Source organism: Somniosus microcephalus, chromosome 23 (genome assembly GCF_052327205.1).
Source record: "Somniosus microcephalus isolate GS21.2 chromosome 23, FLI_Smic_1.0, whole genome shotgun sequence".
Lineage (NCBI taxonomy): Eukaryota > Metazoa > Chordata > Chondrichthyes > Squaliformes > Somniosidae > Somniosus > Somniosus microcephalus.
The window spans coordinates 29,906,870-29,930,509 of record NC_141009.1 but is presented as its reverse complement, the minus strand read 5'-3'; the positions used below and the strand labels follow the sequence as shown (position 1 = coordinate 29,930,509).

The window sequence follows — 23,640 nt, the reverse complement described above, 5'->3', positions numbered from 1 at the left end:
TTAGCCTATGACTTGCAAGAATGAAGATCCTCCAAGAGTATTTTTAACGTGACCTCTTCTAAGTTTATCAAACTGTAGCAGCTTTTTGTGTCATCCTTGCTGGTGTAGCTTTCTGACGTGCAGCCAAGGTGGATGACTGGAAATGTCTCCTTCCCCCCCCCCCCCCCCCCCCCCACATAACAAACACCACTGAATTAAATAAAATATCCTGTCTGTGATGCTTCAGACAATTTTACTACTAGTAACTCAATACATTTTTTAAAAAAGCTACTGTGTTTTTTGAAAGATTAATTGTTAGCAAGAGCAGTTGACGCTGTTTTGGTCTGCTATTGCGTGCACTCGTATTTTATCGTGTGTTTGTGGCGGGAGAAGACTCACCAATTTTTTCAATTGGACCAATTATTTGGAATTAATGCCATTTTGCTTGAAGTGACACTAACTGGCCAGCATAAAAGTAAAAATGTAAATACAACCATACCATAATAGCACCATGAATTTGTTTGTTTGAAAGAAAGATGGCTTGGTATGTTGAATAAAATCTGTTTAATTTATCTGAAGTGTGAATTTACATCGCTTTGGTTAGGGACTTTTTAAAAATCTGAAATCTCTGATCTCATTCATTCTCTCTCTCTCTCTCTCTCTCCTTCCCATTCCTTGATTGAAATTTGGGAATAGCTTGAAGGAACTACAGAGGAATCTGAATTAATCTACACAAGCAGGTGCCTTTGAGCCACGTTCGCACTGATGCTAAGTCCCCTCGTTAGAATTTGTAAATCCTGTTTTCCCTTTTATATGAAACATTATTTAGACAGATTCACAGGTATTTGTGTTTGTATCAAGAGGGAAAACACTTGGTCACTGTTAGCCCAGCTGCCTCCTGTTCCTGTGTTTGATTTGGCAACCTTTTAAAGTAGTTTAAATAGGCCTGAGCCTGATTGTGATTTCTTCTCACATTTTTAAGAGTTGGAAAATTGCATGATTTCTTTGAACATTTGTTGTTTGCTACTTTTTAGAATGATGCAAAGAGAACGCATTTGTATGGTAACGTGAGTTTTATGTCCTTTTGAAGAGCAAGTCATTACAGACTTGGCCCAAATGTGAACAAAAGAGCTGAATTCCAGAGGTGAGGTGAGAGTGACTGCTGTTGACATCAATGCAGCATTTGAACGAGTGTGAAACCAAGGAGCCCTAGTAAAACTGAAGTCACTGGGAATCGGGGAAAACACTCCACTGGCTGGAGTCCTACCTAGCACAAAGGAAGATGGTTCTGGTCGTTGGAGGCCAATCATCTCTGTTCCAGGACATCACTGCAGGAGTTCCTCAGGGCAGTGTCCTAGACCCAGCCATCTTCAGCTGATTCAGCAATGACCTTCCCTCCATCATAAGGTCAGACATGGGGATGTTAGTTGACAATTGCACAATGTTCAGTTCTGTTTGCAATTCATCAGATAATAAAGCAGTCTGTGCCTGTATGTCGCAAGACCTGGACAACATCCAGGTTTGGGCTAAGTGGCAAGTAACATTCGTGCCACACATGTGCCGGGCAATGACCATCTCCAACAAGAGAGAGTGTCTAACCACCTCTGCTTGACATTCAATGGCATTATCGTCAAATCCCCCACCATCAACATCCTGGGGGGGGGCGGTCACTATTGATTAGAAAATTAACTGGACCAGCCACATAAATACTGTGGCTACAAGACCAGGGCAGAAGCTAGGTATTCTGTGGAGAGTGACTCACCTCCTAACTCCCCAAACCCTTTCCACCATCTACAAGGCACAAGTCAAGAATGTGATGGAATACTCTCCACTTGCCTGGATGAATGCAGCTCCAACAACACTCGAGCAGCTCGACACCATCCAGGACAAAGCAGCCCGCTTGATCGTCACCCCATCCACCACCACAAACATTCACTCCCTCCCCCACCGGCGCACTGTGGCTACAGTGTGTACCATCTACAAGATGCACTGCAGCAATTCGCCAAGGACTCTCGATGGCACCTCCCAAACCCGTGACCTTCACCACCTAGAAGGACAAGGGCAGCAGGTGCATGAGAGCACCACCACCTCCAAGTCTCCCACCGGCCTGACTTGGAAATATATCGCCATTCCTTCATCGTCACTGGGTCAAAATCCTTGAACTTCACCACACGGACTGCAGCAGTTCAAGAAGGCGACTCACCACCACCTTCTCGAGGGCAATTAGGGATGGGCAATAAATGCTTGCCAGCGACGTCCACATCTCGCGAGTGAATAATTTTTTTAAAGTTGGAGGCTGGTGGCGGTCACGTTGATTCTTTCCCCACAAACTTGATTGTGGAATACATGTGTCTATATTGGTAAGAGATTAAGATCCTAAATTTGAAACATTTCACAGAGGAAAGTTGGGAGTTGAAAGACCTAAATTATTCATTTTTGATCTAGCCATTTGCTGCTATGCAAAAGTTCCTCTTGCTAAGTTGATTCCGCTGAGACCCTCAGCAGTAGTTGAAGTAAAAAAAATTCCAAAAAAGCCACTTTATGTTTCAATTTTTTGTTTAACGATTACTGATTATCAGTCTATGGGGATGCCCACAGTTCTTTCTCTTTGTAAGCCATTTATAACCCTGTGTAGCATGTTTAAATGATAATGCAAAATCCTGACCCACTGACCGTCATCGGTTCTTTAAAAATGAATTTTGTGTAATTAAATTCACATAAAACACTCCTGCAAATCTAAGTTACATATTTATTGATTTTAGAATTTTTCCACTAACAAGGGAGCAGTGTTTGAGAACAGGCCTTTCCAAATTCAAACAAGAACTTGGCAGAGTAAGATATACAAGTCCAAATAGAAACCCTTTCACTACGGCTTCAAGGTCATATATGGCTGAGGCTGTAGTTTGGAACAATCTACCAAGTCATGTTCCCTGTAACAAGTAAAAGGGCGAGCATCCTTGATAGCACTTTAAAAAAAAAAAAAAAAAAATCACACTATTGCAGTGATTTATTATTTGCCATTTTCAGTTCATTATGTCTTAAAAATTTAAAATATGTTTAAACAGTATGCGTCATTTCATTAGAATTAACTTGGAGGAGTGACTAAGCCTGACTCTCTGTGAACTGAATTGAGTTTAAAGATTGTTAACCCAATGGGTTTTTGATTCAACTGTGTTTATTAGCTCCTTCATGTTACCTGGCTCCGCAAAACCTTCAAATGCTGCTAATGGATTGATAGGTAGATGCCTCTCGGGATGCTGACCCTTGCTGTCCGTGCTTGCACATAAAGAATAGCCATTTGGACCAGGCACTGAAGGGTTGTGGTGCTGTACTCCAGAAGAGATGGAACTTGGGAGAGAAGGGTGGAGGGGGGTGGGTTGAGAGCCAAGTGCAAGAATGTTGATCATTTCCGAATCCATTTTTTGTTTTGCTTTTTTAAAATATGTTGATTCTATTACAGGAAAAGTTCTGATATCCGGGACCGGCGTGTTGCTGATCTATCAAAAGTGCCGGACATGCAAAGTCAACGTTGAAGCATACGGAGATGAAAATCTCCGTATTTGACAACAAACACTGTTGCTCAGCAACAGCTCGTAAACACTCGGCCCGTACCTTGAAGCATCTCTGAAGCTGTTGCTAAGCTACAAAGACAATTTCCAGAGCCTGCCTGTTAACAGAATGCTAGAAGAAAAAAAAACTAACTAAAACGGCTGCTGATTTCTGCCGTTGGAGCAAAGTTTCCGGCCATACAACCTCCGGATAAACCAAAGTTTCCTGTACTTGGCATCTATGATCATTCTGGTCTTCTGATTGGATTGTTTAACTTTGCACATCAATTCACAATACAGTTGCTGGAAATTATGATATCGGACTTGAGTTTTTGAATTGGTTGTTACTATGTTGTTCAGTCTTCACTTCTCTTACCTTGCCTGTAGGTTTTCTTCAATATCTGCCCTTCCCAACTTAAACCAAACCGGCCCTTTCCTCTGTTGTTCAAACTAATGTTCTTTTTACCAGTAATTCAGTTTTGTGGAAATTTGGAATTAACTTCTGTCCCTGAATGCAAACCTGACTGCTAGCATTTTCCTCTCACTTCCCCCATCAACTCTCTGTTCTGGAAATTCTGTGAAACCCAAAACTTTGTCCCTCTCTCTTTCTCTTTCCCCCTCTCCCCACAAAAAAGTGAAATCCAAAGTTATATCAAATACAACTCTTTAAATATACTTTGAAAATGTTCACAACTTTTCTTCAATAATAAATATTGTTATATTTCTTTTCAACTCCGAAGCATTTTGAGCTGTTTCTTCCATGACTTCAGTTACTGCAGTTTAAAATGTCTTGTGGACTCATCAAAATTCTGGTTCTAAATTTTAGCAAGACGTAATGGGTACATGAAATTTTCATGCAGGTGGATTTCTTTACTAGAATTTCAGTAACATGTAGTGCTAGGGATGTGCAGTTTTTGTACTATGTTCATGTGAACTACGAAGAACACTTTGCAGTACAATTAATTACAAATGTCTTTCCAATTGGGCTTGTGCCTGCAGAAAATATTTTGAGCTATACTAGTTACATTTTTTTATTCATTCACGGGTTATGGGCATCCCTAGCAAGGCCAGTATTTATTGCCCATCCTAATTGTCCTTGAGGAGGTAGTGGTGAGCTGCCTTTTGAGCTGCTGCAGTTCATGTGGTGAAGGTATCCTTGATCTAGGTGGTAGAGGTTGTGGGTCTGGGAGGTGCGATGGAGTGGTAATAGCTTATTCAAGTTATGAATTTAGTCTGCAGTTGTACTGTAGCTACAAATCTCTGATTAATTCATAGTCTTAAAGGGATTGTTTTAAGGGCTTTTAAGTTGATTTCAGTAGAACTCCATTAAAATGTTAAGTGACATTGGGTTGAGTTTCTCTACATCAGAGCTGCCTAAATTGTATCAAGACTTGTTAACTTCATTATTAATGGAGTTTCATTATAACTGGGTTGTATAGAGCGTGGCTCAAAGACTGGTGTGGGAGAAATGGGTTTTGCTTCCTGGGACACTGGCACCAGTACTGGGGCAGGAGGGAGCTGTTCCGTTGGGACGGGCTTCACTTGGCCAGTGCTGGGACTAGAGTCCTGGCGGATCATATAACTAGGGCTGTAGAGAGGGCTTTAAACTAACTAGTGGGGGGGAGGTTCCTAGAGAGCAAATAATAAAAATGACAACAGAGAAGGTCATAGACTTAGGTAGCAGTGGGGAAATTAAAAACCAGAGCGTGTCAGGAAGGGGCAGAAGGTATGGAGTAAAAGGTAAAGTAATAAAAAGGGCAAAAGCAGGAACTAAGTGTCACAAAACACATTTGAAAGTTTTCTATCTGAATGCACGTAGCATTCGTAACAAAATAGACGAGTTAATGGCACAAATAACTACATATGGGTATGATCTTGTGGTCATTACAGAAACATGGCTGCAGGGTGACAATGCCTGGGAATTAAACATACCAGGTTATTTAATGATCAGGAAGGAAGGGGAGGTGGGGTGGCTATGTTAATAAAGGAAGGAATCACTAATACAGAGAAATGATATTGGGTCAAAAGATCAGGATAATGAAACAGTTTGGGTGGAGGTAAGGAATAATAAGGGGAACAAAACACTAGTGGGTGTAGTCTATAGGCCTCCGAACAGTTGCAACTATGTTGGACGGAGTATCAATCAGGAAATAGTTGAGGCTTGTAACAAGGGAACATCTATAATTATGGGGGATTTTAACTATCATATTAATTGGACAAATCAAATTGGGCAGGGCTGCCTTGAGGATGAGTTCATTGAGTGTATTAGGGATGGGTTTCTTGAGCAGTATGTAACTGAACCGACCAGGGGGCAAGCAACCTTGGATCTGGTCCTGTGTAACGAGACAGGATTAATTAAAAATGTCCTAGTAAAGGATCCCCTTGGAATGAGTGACCATAACATGGTTGAATTCCATATTCAATTAGAGGGTGAGAAGGTTGGATCTCAAACAAGCGTGCTAAGCTTGAATAAAGGAGACTATGAAGGTATGAGAGCGGAATTGAGTAGAGTGGATTGGGAAAATAGATTTAAAGGGTAAGACGATACATGATCAGTGGTGTACATTTAAGGGGTTATTTTACAACTTCCAAAAAAAATATATTCCACTGAGAAGAAAAGGGTGTAAAAGAAAAGACAGCCATCCGTGGCTAAGTAAAGAAATTAAGGATAGTATTCGACTAAAAACAAGGGCATATAAGGTAGCCAAATCTAGTGGGAGGATAGAGGATTGGGAAAACTTTAAAAGACAGCAAAAAATAACAAAAAGATTGATTAAGAAAGGGAAAATAGATTATGAAAGTAAATTAGCAAAAAATATAAAAACAGATAGTAAGAGTTTTTATAGTTATATAAAAAGAAAAAGGGTGGCTAAAGTAAATGTTGGTCCCTTAGAGGATGAGACCGGGAAATTAATGTTGGGAAATATGGAGATGGCAAAAACACTGAATGAATATTTTGTATCAGTCTTTACAGTAGAAGACACTAAGAATATCCCAACACTGGACAAATGGGGCTATAGGGGGGGAGGAGCTAAACACGATCAAAATCACTAAGGAAGTGGTACTCGGTAAAATAATGGGACTCAAAGCGGATAAATCACCTGGACCTGATGGCTTACATCCTAGGGTCTTGAGGGAAGTGGCGGTAGGGATTGTGGATGCATTGGTAATTTTCCAAAACTCCCTGGACTCAGCAAAGGTCCCGGCAGACTGGAAAACTGCTAATGTAACGCCCTTATTTAAAAAGGGCAGTAGACAGAAGGCTGGAAACTATAGACCGGTTAGCCTAACATCTGTGGTAGGTAAAATTTTGGAGTCCATTATTAAGGAGACAGTAACAGGACATTTGGATAATCATCATTTAATAGGACAAAGTCAGCATGGTTTTATGAAGGGGAAGTCATGTTTGACAAATTTGCTGGAGTTCTTTGAGGAAGTAACATATAGGGTGGATAAAGGGGAACCAGTGGATGTAGTGTATTTAGACTTCCAAAAGGCATTTGACAAGGTGCCACACAAGATTATTGCTTAAGATAAAAAATCACGGGATTGGGGGTAATATTCTGGCATGGATAGAGGATTGGCTATCTAACAGAAAGCAGAGAGTTGGGATAAATGGTTCATTCTCAGACTGGCAATCAGTAATTAGTGGTGTTCCGCAGGGGTCAGTGCTGGGTCCCCAACCCTTTACAATCTATATTAACGATTTGGAGGAGGGGACCGAGTGTAACATATCAAAGTTTGCAGATGATACTAAGATGGGAGGGAAAGTAGTGAGTGAGGAGGACATAAAAAACCTGCAAGGGGACATAGACAGGCTAAGTAAGTGGGCAGAGATTTGGCAGATGGAATACAATACTGGAAAGTGTGAGGTTATGCACTTTGGCAGGAAAAATCATAGAGCAAGCTATTATCTTAATGGCAAGAAACTGGAAAGTACTGAAGTACAAAGGGATCTGGGGGTCCTGGTGCACGAAACTCAAAAGGTTAGTATGCAGGTGCAGCAAGTGATTAAGCAGGCCAATGGAATATTGACTTTCATTGCTAGGGGGATAGAATATAAAAATAGGGATGTATTGCTTCAGTTGTACAAGGTATTGGTGAGACCGCACCTGGAATACTGCATGCAGTTTTGGTGTCCATACTTAAGAAAAGACATACTTGCTCTCGAGTCAGTACAAAGAAGGTTCACTCGGTTAATCCCGGGGATGGACATATGAGGAGAGGTTGAGTAGATTGGGACTCTACTCATTGGAGTTCAGAAGAATGAGAGGCGATCTTATTGAAACATATATTTGTTGTAGGAAAAATGATTCCTCGGAAACTAGACTTTGAGTAAGAGAGACAACTTTATTAAATGACAGAGCTCTGGGAGAAGCGTCTGCAACCACGCGGTCTGCGAGAGCACCTTCTCCCCGATTGTAGTACGCGCCGAGCTTCTATACAATTCCAAGAAGTTGGTTTTAGATCATTTACATTCATCCAATCAATTCGTTTATTAGCGCATATCGTTATTTTCCTCCAGTCAGGAGTTTACACACGTGTTGCCAATTCTGCCTCTTCAGGTCTTCGTTCCGTCTTGTTCCGCGGTGGAATGTGATTAGTTCGATAATAGGATACAAGTGATTAGTTCGATGATAGGATACCAGTGAACCTTGTTAGTCCTCAGTGATTCAATTAGTCCCAGTCAGGACACGAGATGAACTTTGTTCCAGCCATGCGTAAGCGTGGCATGTCTCACTGTGCAGTGATTCAATTAGTCCCAGTCAGCGAATTTGTTGTTTGTGTCTTTTCCAGCAAAATCTTGTCCAGCAAAATTTTATTCTAACATAAGATTGTGAAGGGGTTGGATCGGGTGGATGTGGGGAGGATGTTCCCGATGATGGGTGAAACTAGAACTAGGGGGCATAGTCTTAGAATAAGGGGCTGCTCTTTCAAAACTGAGATGAGGAGGAACTACTTCACTCAGAGGGTGGTAGGTCCATGGAATATGCTGCCCCAAAAAGCTGTAGAAGCTACATCATTACATAAATTTAAAACAGAAATAGACAGTTTCCTAGAAGTAAAGGGTTATGGGGAGTGGGCAGGAATTTGGACAGGAGTCTAGGTTCGGATCGGACATGGCCCTGTGGGTAGCGGAGCGGGCCCAGGGGCCGTGTAGCCTGATCCTGCTCCTATTTTGTGTGTCTAATTCTGTTAGATTCAGGAGATGATTCTGTGATAGTAGATTGGCGGTTAGGATCAGATCAGCCATGATCTTATTAAATGGCGGAGCAGGCTCGAGGGGCCGATTGGCCTACTCCTGCTCCTATTTCTTATGTTCTTAATAGCTTGATGGAATTGGTGATGCGCTGACTTTTTTTTAACATTCAGTATATTGCCCTAGTGATCATGGAATAAGCTGTAGCACAGTATTTTACAAGGATTTTTACTAGTTTTACAGAAGTCGTGGGAATATTATGTGGGAGTGCCATGTTGGTGCAGTTGAGACTATTTGATGTTCAAATTTATTGGTATTGTGAAGCATAATGGCCCATATTTTGTGGTCAGTGGTAAACCAACAGCGCTCGCCATTCATTGCATTTACACTTGCCCACAGACTTTCCAAGTACATTTGATTGCTGGCAATTTCTACTTGTTGCAGTGCACCATTTCTGCCATCATGTCGCTACTACTTGTACAAAAGTACCATAACAGCAAGTTAGGAGGAAACTTTTGACAAAATACAAGCACCTTCTTGTTGTATCTATGCTTTAATACGTTCAATCAAGCATGTAGATACGTCGAATTAAATCAGAGTCAGGCAGACAGGCTTATAACTGCGATGTTCACTTTATTGCGTAAAATGGCCGACTGCCGTTTTCCCGGGTAATTCCCATAATGCAATGCACATTACATTACCGTATTGACTGGTGTCAAACTCACAATCAATACACGACATCCCCCTTTTCCTTGGAAACAAACTTGCAGTTTACAAACAGTTGCTTACAATAACACTGCATAACTTATTTGGTTTATAAACTTTTTACAAACTTGTGTCTTACCACACAACTAAATAATTCCCAGGTTTAAACATTTAACATCACCCATGCAGTTCTCGCACACTTTATGTTGTGACATAATCAGACAGTCTTTGGGGTTTTCTTCTAACCCTTTGAGGTCTGGCTGTATTGGGTATGTCTGACATGTTGGTGTCAGTGGGTATTGCCTGTGTCACAGTAGTATGTGTCAGGGTCTACTCTACTGTCCTCAGTCCCATGTGTTTCCTCCTGCTCATGGAGTGTCTCCTTTGGTCCATTGGTTCTGTATTTCTTCACAAACGTAGTGTTTCTCGAGTAGCGTGCTCCGTCTGGAGATTCTACTACTACTTGACTCCCTGTTTTACTCAAAACTTTGTGGGGTGTGGCATTAAAAGGAGTGGTGAACTTGTCCACTTTGTCCTGCCGTACCAGCACCGTGTCGCCAACTTCCACCGCTGAGTATTGTGTTCTCCGCTGTTCATCTGCGTACAGTTTGGACTTGCCTTTTTGTTCTGCACCCCGGTCACGTACTTCCATGTCTGCGGGCGACTCTGTGATGTCTGGCAGCTTTCCTCATTTTCCGTTTAAAGAGCAGCTCTGCCGGGCTCTTTCCTGTCGTGGCATGGTCAATGCTCCTGTACACAGTCACATATTTTCTAAGTTCACGTTTCCAATCTAGTCCTTCTGACTGAGCAATTCTGATTCTCTTCATCAGCGATGCATTCTGACGCTCGACTTCTCCGTTAGCCTGAGCCCATTTTGCTGTCGTTTTCAGGTGTTTGATCCCGTTGTTTTCACAGTATTCTTTGAATAATTCAGATCTGAATTGGGGACCATTATCAGATTTGCAGGTGATTGGCAAACCATGACGGCTGAAGATTGACTCTAAACTATCAATAACCTTCTCTGTTGTTGTGGAGGTCATGATGCCGTATTCATAGTAGCGACTATAATAATCAACTACCACAAGAATGGAGTGGTTGGATGGCAAGGGTCCCAGTAAGTCTATAGCTACATCCTGCCAGGGGCCCTCCAGTAATGGTGTTGGTCTCAACGGTTCAGGTGGGTCGGGTCTGTCTACTATCTGACAGCCGTGGCACGCTTTACAGTGTTTTTCAGCTGCCTTGTCCATGCCAGGCCATCAAACCTTGGTTCTGAGATGTTGCTTTGTTCCAACTATTCCCAAGTGTCCTTCATGTGCTAACACCAGGGCTCGTGTGTGTAACACTGAGTAGCATGATGCGTGTTCCCCGAAGAACTAGGTACCCTACTATGCACAGCTCATTTGCAATTGCTGCATAAGCTTTACAGTTCTCAAAATGTCTGTTTGTGATTGCCTTCTGTACCTTAATCAGCTCTGGGTCGGTAGCAGAGGCTTCCTCCACCTCTCTAGTAGTGAGTGCTTTTGGTGTCGCACTCACAGCTACAAATCTCATGTATTCATCTGAGCCATGAGAATGTCTCTCCTGTTTTGCTGTCTCCCCCAGCAATCGTGACAGTGGGTCTGCAATGTTTTGCTTGCCTGGAATGTGTATCACCTTAAAATCGTACGGCTGTAATCTAAGTACCCATCTCTCTATATGGGCACAGGGTTTAGAGTGTGGGCCGTATATCACTTGTAATGGCTTATGGTCAGTTACCAAGTTAAATTTTCGGCCATACACATATGGATGCAGCCTCTCACAAGCCCATACAAGAGCTAAGGCCTCTTTCTCTGTTTGAGAGTATTTCCTCTCTCAGTCTGTTAAACTACGACTTACATAGCATATTGGCACCTCTTGTCCCTGTTGGTCCTGAACTAGGACTGGCATCTGCTATCACCTTGGTTGGTGCGTCCTTATCAAAATATGCTAAAGTGCCGGCTCTGGCCAACTCTTGAGTGCACTGAATGACTCTCTCTGTTGTGATCCAAATTTAAATGGTGTGTCTTTTCTCGTCAGGCGTTGCAGTGGCTCTGATAGCGTTGCAAACTGTGGGATGAATCTGCTACTGTACCCAACGAGTCCCAAGAAACTCCTCACCTCTGTAGCATTCTCTGGTTCCCAAGCTTCTGCCACCACTCGCACTCTCTCTGCTGTTGGTCCGATGCCCTTTTCAGATAACAGGATTCCCATGAAAATCAATCGGTCCATGTTGAATTGGCACTTCTCTGAGTTTAGTGTCAGTCCACTTTCCATTAGTCTGGTCATGACGGCGTGCAGTGTCTGTCGTGCATTTCCTGGTCGTGTGCATGCACGATAATGTCGTCTTGAGATGTTTTCAACACCCTCTATTCCAGCTAAGGCATTAGCTATCTCGTGCTGATATTGCTCACCAGCTGAAGATACACCGAATATCAGCCTCTTGTACCTGTATACGCCGTTATGTACTGCAAACGTTGTGATTTCTCGTGACTCGGTTCAGTTCTAGCTGGTGATAACCCCATTTCAGGTCTAGCTTACTAAACACCGTCGAGCCGTTCATACCTTGGAGTATCTCATCAACGGTGGGGATTGGATATCGTTCCCTCACTATTGCCTGGTTTGCTCGTCTCATGTCTAGGCATAACCTTACATCCTTATCCGCTTTTGGTACAATAACCACAGGATTTATCCATGGGGTGGGACCAGTTACAGGTTCGATAATGTCCATGTCCCTCAATTGCTTTATTTTGGCCTCTACTGCCCCCCTTAAGTTGAATGGTATACGCCCGAGTGGCTGGGCCACAGGCTTCACTTGTGGGTCGATATACAAACCGATCTGTTTTGTGTTCAGCCTTCCTACCCCCTGGAACACCTTTGGATACCGCTGTTCTAGTAGCTGTCTTACATCTACCACGGCTGAGACATCTGCGTCTATTTTTAAAACTCCCAGTTTCATGGCTGTCTCCCTAGCAACGGCTCTCCATGGACTTTAACCACAATGAACTCCGCCTGCTCAGTTCTCTTACCTATTGTAATACCACATGTGAATACACCTTTAACTGACAGTGGTCGGCTAGAAGCATAAGAGAATAACTTTCTCTCTGCCTTAGGGACATGTGACTGACACTTAATGTGTTCTGACTTTAATCCTTCCCATGTATTCTCATCTATCACATTACTAGTTGCACCCGAATCAATTAACATTCTCAGGTTTACTCCCCCCCACACAAAAGGTAAGTCTCTCTGTCACGTTATTTCCAGCAACAGCAAATGCAAAGTCATTTTGTTCCTCTACATTGTTCACACTGTGTTTCTTTGTACCCTTTGTGCGGCATACTTTGCATAAATTATCCTTTCCCTTGTACTTATGACACGTCTGTCCGCGTGCTGGGCATTTCGGATCTCTGCCCATGTGGTCTGTGTGTCCACATCTGTAACATTTCCTTTTGTTCCTATCGCCATTTCCCTTTGGTGTGTCTGTCGAGCTTTTCGCATAATACCCTCTTTTCTGTGTAACACGACGAACAGTATCTGTCTTCGCCTTCTCTGTGCATGACATGGCTGATATCTGCTCCTTGACGTTTTCACATTGTGAGGCCAATTGTAACGTGCAGGCGAGCGTTAGACCTTGCCCTTCCTCTAGCAATTTCCTCCGCACATAGGCTGACGTGCACCTACTCAGGATAGCGTCTCTTATTTGATTATCCGCACCCCCCCCCCCCCCCCCAAAAGCACAGTCTTTAGCAGCCTGCCGCAAGCGAGTAGCAAATTGTTGCAGTCTCACCTGTCTTCTGGGACAACTTATGAAAAGTCTGTCTAGCAAATGCTGCATTGACCTGGGGCACGAAGTAGTGATTCAAAGCACTAACCGCCGCCGTGTAGTCTGCTGGCTCTCCTGTGTCCGGTAGAGTCGAAAAGATATCCTGGACATCTGGTCCTGCTAGGTGTAGAATTAGAGCTCTTCTCTGCTTTGTGGCACCTGTAGAGGTATCATTGATAATGAGTCCTTTGCCGTCGGCATAAAGCTCAAAAGACGTTAACCACCTCGTCCATCTTGGACCCAACGTGGCTGGCTCGGCGAAGCATGCAAAATTTTGAATGCCGGTCTTCTCCATCCTAGCTAACTAAAACTTGGGCAACTACCTATCTAAAATGATTCCGTTCGTTATCCTCGTCGCCAATGTTGTATCTATGCTTTAATGCGTTCAATCAAGCATGTAGGTATGTCGAATTAAATCAGAGTCAGGCAGACAGGCTTATAACTGCGATGTTCACTTTATTGCGTAAAATGGTCGACTGCTGTTTTCTCAGGTAATTCCCATAATGCAATGCACATTACATTGCGAGTTTGACACCAGTCAATACGGTAATCAATACACGACACTTCTGTACTCCACAGTTTCAGACTTTTTTTTAAAGCCTGTTGGCCTTTCTGCAGGCATCTCGTACTGATGGGATACAGAATGGAGCTATAGTAGGGGGTGATTTACAGCCAAATACGGAGGAAAAAACAAGTCAGCTGGGAAGGCAGAGCAAATATGTGAAGGCAAAAGGGAATATGGCAAGGCTGGAAGGCATTTATTTTAATGCAAGGAGTCTTGCAAATAAGGTGGATGAACTGAAGTTGTTGCTGAACACATGGGAGTACGATATTGTTGCTATCACGGAGACATGGTTGAGGGAGGGTCAGGACTGGCAGCTCAATATTCCGGGGTATAGAATCTTCAGGCGAGACAGAGGGGGGTGTAAAAGGGGAGGGGGTGTTGCAATATTAATTAAGGAGTCAATTACTGCTGTAAGGAGGGATGATATATTAGCGGGTTCCTCTAATGAGGCCATATGGGTAGAACTTAAAAACAAAAAGGGGGCAAGCACTTTGCTGGGAGTGTACTATAGGCCCCCAAACAGTCAGGGGGAGATAGAGGAACAGATATGTAGGCAAATCTCAGAAAAGTGCGAAAATAATAGGGTAATAATAGTGGGGGATTTCAACTTCCCCAATATTGATTGGGATAGTCAGAGTGTGAAAGGCTTAGAGGGTGCAGAATTCTTAGTGCATCCAGGAGAGCTTTTTGAGCCAGCGTGTAGAAAGTCCTACAAGAGAGGGGGCGGTACTGGACCTAATTCTAGGGAATGTAGCCGGGCAAGTGGTGGAAGTGTCAGTAGGAGAGCATTTTGGCGACAGTGACCATAAATCGGTGAGATTTAAGGTGGTCATGGAAAAAGACAAAGACGGCCTGGAAATAAGGGTTCTAAATTGGGGGAAGGCCGATTTTAATATGATAAGGCAGGATCTGGCCAAAGTGGACTGGGAGCAGCTACTTATAGGAAAATCCACATCAAAGCAGTGGGAGACTTTCAGAAGGGAAATAGAGAGAGTACAACGCCAACATGTTCCCGTAAAGGTCAAGGGCGGTACCAACAAGCAAAGGGAACCTTGGATGACAAGGGATATACAAAAATGCATTAGGGAAAAAAAGGGGGGCTTTTGGCAGTTACAAAAGACTAAAGACGGAGGAAGCCCTAGAGGAGTATAAAAAGTGCAGGGGCATACTTAAAAAAGAAATTAGGAGAGCGAGGAGGGGCCATGAAATAACACTGGCGAGCAAAATAAAGGAAAATCCTAAGATGTTTTATAAGTATATTAAGGGCAAGAGAATAACCAGGGAAAGGGTAGGGCCCATTAGGGACTAAAGTGGCAATCTGTGTAGAGCCAGATGATGTAGGCGGGGTTTTAAATGAATTTTTTGCATCTGTGTTCACTGGAGGAAGACGATGTAGACATAGAAATCGGGCAAGGGGACTGTGATATACTTGAACATATTAGCATCGAGAGGGAGGAGGTACTAGCGGTTTTAGCAGGCCAAAAAGTGGATAAATCCCCAGGCCTGGACGAGATGTATCCCAGGCTGCTGTGTGAGGGAAAGGAGGAGATTGCAGGGGCTCTGACACAAATTTTCAGAACCTCTCTGGCCACAGGGGATGTACCAGAGGACTGGAGAACAGCTAACGTAGTACCATTATTCAAGAAGGGTAGCAGGGATAAACCAGGGAATTACAGGCCAGTGAGCCTAACATGTGGTAGGGAAATTATTGGAAAAAATTCTGAGGGACAAAATTAGTCTCCACTTGGAGAGGCAAGGATTAATCGGGGATAGTCAGCATGGCTTTGTCAAGGGTAAATCATGTCTGACCAATCTGATTGAATTTTTCGAGGGGGCGACTAGGTGTGTGGATGAGGGAAATGCTGTGGATGTGGTATACATGGACTTCAGTAAGGCTTTTGACAAAGTCCCGCATAGGAGACTGGTCAAGAAGGTAAGAGCCCATGGGATCCAGGGTGCCTTGGCACGTTGGATCCTAAACTGGCTGAGTGGCAGGAGGCAGAGGGTGATGGTCGAAGGTTGCTTTTGTGACTGGAAGCCTGTGTCCAGTGGGGTACCTCAGGGATCGGTGCTGGGTCCCTTGCTGTTTGTGATCTACATAAATGATTTGGATGAGAATGTAAAAGGTATGATCAGTAAGTTCGCAGATGACACGAAAATTGGTGGGGTGGTAAATTGCGAGGAGGAAAGCCTCGGGCTACAGGACGATATTAACGGGTTGGTCAGATGGGCGGAAAAGTGGCAAATGGAATTTAACCCTGAAAAGTGCGAGGTGATGCATTTTGGACGGACAAATAAGGCAAGGGAATACACAATGAGTGGTAGGGCCCTAGGAAGCACAGAGGGTCAGAGGGACCTTGGTGTACATGTACATAGATCCCTGAAGGCAGCGGATCAGGTAGATAAGGTGGTTAAAAAGGCATATGGGATACTTGCCTTCATTAGCCGAGGCATAGAATATAAGAGCAGGGAGGTTATGATGGAGCTGTACAAAACGCTGGTAAGGCCACAGCTGGAGTACTGTGTGCAGTTCTGGTCGCCTCACTATAGGAAGGATGTGATTGCTTTGGAGAGGGTGCAGAGAAGATTCACCAGGATGTTACCTGGGATGGAGCGCCTCTGCTATGAAGAAAGACTAAACAGGCTGGGGTTGTTTTCCTTGGAGCAAAGAAGGCTGAGGGGGGACCTGATTGAGGTGTACAAAATGATGAGGGGCATGGATAGGGTAGATAAAGAGGAACTTTTCCCCTTAGTAGGGGGGTCAATAACAAGGGGGCATAGATTCAAGGTAAGGGGCAGGAGGTTTAGAGGGGATTTGAGGAGGAACTTTTTCACCCAGAGGGTGGTTGGAAGCTGGAACTCACTGCCTGAAAGGGTGGTAGAGGCAGGAACCCTCAACATTCAAGAAGCATTTGGATGAGCACTTGAAATGCCATTGCATACAAGGCTATGGACCAAATGCTGGAAAATGGGATTAGATTAGACAGGGCTTGATGGATGGCGCGGACACGATGGGCCGAAGGGCCTCTTTCTGTGCTGTATAACTCTATGACTCCCTTAAGGGGTTAAAAAAAAAAAACAGCAATTTGTTATCGAATACCAGTTAATGAGAGCTCAGGACCACAGCATTTTCAAGGGCCTTTTCTAAGTGACTTGACAGTGTTGGCCAGAGCATTGGTAAATTTAATTTGCAAGTAAAATCGAGCATTCTAACACCACTGTAAACCTTTCTACTTTGTAGAGCTGACCTCGCCATATACAAGGATGTGAGTTTGGTAACCTGCTTCCCTGAGTCAGAAGGATTATGGGAGTCAGCAGGATTATGGGATCAAGAACACAGAATGTGGGCTGACATTTCTGTGCAGTACTGAGAGAATGTGGCATTGTTAGAGGTGCCATCTTTCAGATGAAACATTGAACCGAGGCCTTGCGTGCCTGTCAGTGTGGGTGTAAAAGATTCAGTGATACTGTCCTGGCCAAAACTGATCTCTTAGATAATAACAATTTGCATTTATAAAGCACCTTTAAAATAGAAAACGCCTCTAGGCCATTCACAGAGGCATAATTACCAACAAGAATTAGCTAGTGACTCATCACCTTGGCTGTTTGCGATACCTTACTGTATGCAGATTGGCTGCTGCAGTTGCGTACATAACGACAGTGACTACACATCAAAAGTAATTATCAGTTGTGAAGCATTTTGGGATGTCCTGAGGGCATGAAATAAGACACTGTATAAATGCAAATTCATTTTTTTATATCCGAGTTTGATCGTTGAGGTTCTGAACTGTTGAGTCTTGACATACATTTCAATCCCCGTGTGTAAATTTCCCCAAACTTTTATGAATTCAGTGCATTTTACAGGTATTTGTGTATGCAGTGACTAAACAAGAGAGATGTATGTGAGATAGTGAGGTGATTTTGTGTTTAGTTTTGTATTGGAACCTGGGGTTGTTGGTTTCCTAAAGTGAGAACTAATTGGCAAATTCCAACAAACTACTGTGTTGTATACTATAATACAATGTGGTTATTCACCCCCTCTACAACCGTTTTAAGCAAGTTAGTCACATGTAGATTAATACTGTATACAGTACAAGGTTGACTGGGCACGGTAGTGTCGTGGTTATATTTCTGGACTAGTCAGAGGCCTGGATATATATATATTATACATACACACTTGTATACAAGCTCAGTGCTCTGACAATGTGTATATATCTCAATGAGGTAGATCATCTGAAATTGTTTTAAAAGTGCAGAGGGCTGTTACCATCTGTAATCCATGTTTAGTGGCATAGTAGAAACAGTCCATGAGTCAGATGGTTAATGACTGACTGACAGTTTGGGAGTGTAAAATCCTGGTGGTTAGAACATGTACGATAACCCTTGACACACACACTTAGTAAATACCACCAAAATCTTCAGAAGTGAAACCTTTCATGAATTTGAACTATTTGTAGGCAGTGGGTAGACACCGCTAATGTAAAAGCAGAATGATTTTGGACAAACGGGCCTGTTCCCTTTTGCTACACCAGCCCCATTTACCCACCTTTTCACTATCCCTCAATCCCTTCTCTCTCTCCCAGTTTTCTCTGGAAATCCTTTATACTCTCTGCTTCAACAGCTTTCTCTGACCTATTTTACAATTCATATTACCCTTTAGGTGAAAAAATTGCACTGCATGTCCCTTAGTCGGATTTACTAATTTTTAAACTTGTGGTAAAGGGCTCAAATACCAGGGACCACATCGGTTTATAAGCTGGATTATTTGCATGGATCAATTTTGCCAATTTCTTTCATAATCTTGAAAACCACAATTAGATCACTTTGAAGTCTCATTTCAACAGGAATTGTGGCCACTGTCCTTAACCTTTGCCTATAACTTAAATTCCTAATATCTGAAGCAGTCGTTGTTGTTCATCTCTATACTCCCTCAAGGAATAATACTTTTCCTATGATAAGCAGAAGTATATACTTCATGCTCCTGATGGGGTCTGCCCAATGATCATACAGCAACAATGCAACTTCTATAGATTTGCACTCTTCCTCCACTAATGCAATCTCTTGCCTTATTTGCCTTTTTTAAACCGCATCAATACACTCTGCAGAGCTGCAGTTTTAAAAAAAAAAGCAAATAAATGACTCCGTTCTATTAACAGGCATAGACTACAAATCTAGAGACGCTTTAGTGTTACATACATTTTCTTTTTATCATAAACTCCTGATGCGCATGCTGTACCACAGTTCCATTTAATGTATACTCTCTTAGTTACATGCTAATTATTTTACAATTGTCCACATTGAATTGTATCTGCTGCCTATTGGCCACGTTACCTAAAAGGTACAATGTATAAAGCTCCATGACATTATATCTGGCATCTCAGAACATTTGGCATAGCCTACTGGCCAATGAAAATTTTGGTGATTTATTTCCATTGTTTAGTCGTGTGTTTAGTAAAGAGAGATAAGCATATAGGATAGTAGTTTTAATGAATAATATACCCTTAAATCAGTGTTTGATTTTATTTTCCAGGTACTTTTAAGTTTTATACCTCATTCATGAGCTGCCTTTGCTTTAGCAGCCATGGATGACAAGGCTTCAGTTGGAAAAGTTAGTGTTTCTTCAGACTCGGTATCCACTCTAAACAGTGAGGATTTTGTCCTGGTTTCCCGCCATGGTGATGACACGCCTTCTACCAATAATGGTAGTGATGATGAGAAAACAGGACTTAAGGTAAGAAGGTGCCAGTGTTTCAACCTTTAATAACTTGAGGATATACACTGGGAAGCAGTGGCTATACATAAGGGGAAGATCTTGTGACACACTATTGATGGTCACAAGTGCATTATGTTTATCAGTAGAATAAAGTTTTTTGTATGCCACTGTTCCTCATGTATTCTACTTTATACCACAGGACAAACTATAATTAAAGTTGCTTTTAGTGTAGGAAAAACTAAGCAAATTGTTTTAGTAAATAAAAGTTCTAGAAGATTTTAATCAAATCTGAGGTAAATTATCCTAAAACAAATGAACTGTGCAAGGTCTTTAGCTTAAACTCACTTGTCAAATGTTAGTTGCCAACAGAAGAGTAGAGCAGATTCAAATCTCAATGCCTTGGGATGTAGCTTTCCTTTTATAGAGCACAGACTAGAAAGGGTCACGTGGGCGGCCTTTCATACCTGGTAATGCCACTGTATCATGGAGCATTCCAGTGTGTGGAGGATGTCCCATGTAGAAGTGACAGAATATTTCCCTGTTTCAGGTATAGAATGAGAATATTCTTGAATGAACTTTAGATCTCTCGGTGGTCAAAAGGGGAAGAAAGCGCAAGTTGAGCTCTTTTCCTGTTTAACACCTTCTAGTGGGTGAGATACGGCATTCACTGTATTTTTTAAAGCACTAGGAAGAGTACTGGTCGAGCAGCATACACGTTTGTCTGCATTGAATTAACTATTTTCGATATACATGAACAATAGACTAATAGAAACAGGTCTATTTTTATCAAAATTCTGAAAGATCAGTGAAACAAATTAATATGCAACAGCTTGCATTATGGTGCTTGTGGTATAAACGTATAAGAATCCTATTACAGGTACTTCACTCCCCTTCTCCCCCCCCCCCCCCCCCCCCACCCAATCCCCATTCTTCACCTTATAGAATATGGAACATGTTTTAAAAAATATTATTCAGTTGCACTGGATATGCAGAAATACTATGGACATTCTATATTGGACTTTTCCATTCAGCAGCAGCTAATTTTTATTTAAAAATGAGTCAATCTCCTGCTGATACAGTAACTGAAACCTCGAAAGCACAACTGTTTTTGTCTCTTGGAGCTGGTAATTAACATCTTTTTGTTTCAAATATTTTTAAGAGTGAATAGGTTCAGTTAACAATTATCAGTTATCAAATTGTGAAAGATATGTTGCGTATCGTATCTTTTTTTCTACATATTAAATATTTTGCTACTATATTGGTGCTTGTACTGTACAGTGGTGCTGAGAATTGTCTCTGAAGTTGGGTGCGTACAATGTTGACTCTCTGATAATCTGCCTGTAATACATGTGTTATTGATACTCTACTCGTATTGCACAAGTTACAAACATCTTAGTGCTAAGTGATTAGCGGCGTAAATCTAATTGCAATATTCATCCCATCATTAGGCATAATATTGTGTATTTGTAACGGAAAGATGCAGCTTTAGAATTCACTATCTTCCTCCCATTTCAGATTTAATATAGGTTTTTTCTTTTGGAGCTTCACCTACCATTAATTCCTCAGCTTTGGGATTTCTACCTGTTGAATGCTGGTAGCTCCAGATAATCCTGCACTTTCTGGATCAGTCTTATTTAAAAAAAAAAAAAAAAATCAACTCGCATACCACAACTTTGAAACCGACCCTAATATTAAGCAAAAATTTAATACTGAAGCCTTGTAATACTGGAACATTTTAGTTTTACCTGGTGGTCATGTCATTGGAGTGATCAGCTCAAACGATGATTATTAAATACCTGAATCAGCCTGCCAAAAAAATTATCTATCTATAAATTCTGTGTTTAAAAATTGACCGTCCACAGCATTTTTAGATCTTGGCATCAGCTGTTAATCTATCTCGAGGCAAAGAGGCAAATATCCATAAGTGTACAAGAAACTCTCGTTTAAACGGCACCTAAATATCCGGAATTCTCTAATCGGCAAAATTCATACTCCAAAAACAATACCTCAATAACCGGAAATGTTGCCGAGTCCGAGTCTCCCGCGGTGGCCGAGTTAGTCAGTGAGGGTAGTTCTCCAAACTGCCACTACTCGGCTTCTTGGCGCTGTCGGAAGTCTCTTCTGATCCGAATGTCTCAATAACCGGAAATGTTTCCGAGTCCATTTAACACAACATTCTGTAGGTGAGTACCCAATTATACTGCACATTTCTTGATTTTTTAAATTTTTGTTTGTTAAAAATAGCCTCGGTAGATATACTTCTCTATTATCCAGAATTTTTAATCAACCGGCACCATCCCGGTCCCGTCGGTGCCGGATACGAAAGAGTTTCCTGTACCAAGTTTCCCATGAATTGAAACCACTGGTCTTGCATGTGAGTGGGATAGTGTGCCATGTGACTGTGAACTCCTAACCATATACTGTATATTGCACCAGAATCTACATAAGATATATATATTCATTATACATCTTTGTTCTGAAATATCACGACATTGGATCAATATGCAAGGCTAAATTTCCTAGTCAAGGTTATTTATAATTAAGATTAGACACATCAAGGCACTAGCAGTGGAATATTTGATGTATATAATGTGTAGATTTCCAAGACGAGAAAAGACATGGTGTAAAATCTTTGTCGTTTTCGATACCTCTCCTAGTCAGTTTGATAGATATTTGCTGGTCGTTGAAACCGCACAACAGCTATGGTAGGATAGTTGTTATATTACTGGGCTAGGAATCCTGAGGCCTAACTAATCCTGAGAATGTTAATGGAGGATGTGAGTTCAAATCCCACCATGACAGTTGAGAATTTGAATTCAGTTTAAATAAAAAGCTGCTCTCAGTAAAAGTGACTCTGAATCTGTCGTTCAAAACCCAGCTGGTTCACTAATGTCCTTTTAGGGAAGCAAACATGCTGTCTTTGCCCGATCTGGCCTATACGTGACTCCAGTCCCACATCGTGATTGACTCATAACCTCCCTCTGAAGTGGCTGAGCAAGCCACTCTGCTACATCACTACAACATTGTGGCAGAACCTTCACCACACAGACTGCAGCAGTTGAAGGCGGCGGCTCACCACTACCGTCATAGCAACTAGGGATGGGCAGTAAATCCAGGCCATGCCAGCGACACCCACACCCCGAGAATGAATTAAAAAAATAAATAAATAAATAAAAATCTTGTCAAGTTCCCACATTCCAGTTTATGCTTCACCAGGCTGATACCTGGGATGGCAGGAATGACGTACGAGGAGGGATTGTCGATTGGGCTTCTACTCACTGGAGTTTAGAAGATTGAGAGGGGATCTCATCGAAACTTATAAAATTCTGTCAGGTCTGGACAGACTAGATGCAGAAAGGATGTTTCTGATGGCCGGGGAGTCCAGAACCAGGGGTCATAGTCAAAGGATAAGGGGTAAGCCATTTAGGACAGAAATGAGGAGGAATTTCTTCACCCAGAGAGTGGTGAACCTGTGGAATTCTCTGCCACAGAGGGCGGTGGAGGCCAGTTCATTAAATATATTCAAGAAAGAGTTGGATATGTTTCTTGAGGCTAAAGGGATCAAGGGATATGGGGAGAAGGCAGGGACAGGGTACTGAATTTGGATGATCAGCCATGATCTCATTGAATGGCGGAGCAGGCTCGAGGCCTACTCCTGCTCCTATCTTCTATGTTTCTATGTTTAAACAATGTACAACAAGATGTTGTTGTTGGTCCAGCCGATTTAAGGTACGTGTAGGCTTGCACGCTTGCCAACAATTGGAATGGTTCCTATATCTGATTGGCTTGAGTGAAGTCCACATATTTAACCTTCAAAGGACCAATAACCTGATTACTACCTAGGACCCACCAAACTTCAATATCTTCTTCAGTCTTTCTTGAGCTTGAGCCTCCAATTTGAAGTTTGTTCAAAGCTAAGTCAGCTTCCATCTTGTATGTAGTTGTTTCAAAATGTCTAACGTAAAATACAGGAATGCTCCCTTATTTGACACAGGACAAAAATTCTGCTTTTGGCACATTGAACTTAAAGCTTTACCAGGAAAGATAAAAAGCATACTACTAGATTTTTCTGCAAATGCTGCAATGGATCAG

General features: G+C 42.2%; 1 protein-coding gene and 1 long non-coding RNA gene across 5 annotated transcripts in view; both read left to right on the top strand.

Moving 5' to 3' along the window:
• rabgap1 (RAB GTPase activating protein 1) overlaps nt 1-23,640 on the top strand; it is a 205,337-nt gene that overhangs the window by 15,894 nt on the left and 165,803 nt on the right. For 3 of the 4 annotated variants that reach the window (XM_085965697.1, XM_085965694.1, XM_085965695.1), the window contains exon 2: nt 19,366-19,566. The exons of the other annotated variant lie outside the window; for it this stretch is intronic. In XM_085965697.1, coding sequence (XP_085821823.1) covers nt 19,417-19,566 — 150 coding nt within the window. In that variant the 5' untranslated portion in view covers nt 19,366-19,416. The remainder of the gene's footprint in view (nt 1-19,365; nt 19,567-23,640) is intronic. 4 annotated transcript variants of the gene reach the window in all.
• LOC147101774 (uncharacterized) lies at nt 158-4,259 on the top strand. The gene is made up of 2 exons (XR_015073360.1): nt 158-1,386; nt 3,440-4,259. It is a non-coding gene; the product is annotated as an uncharacterized LOC147101774 (long non-coding RNA).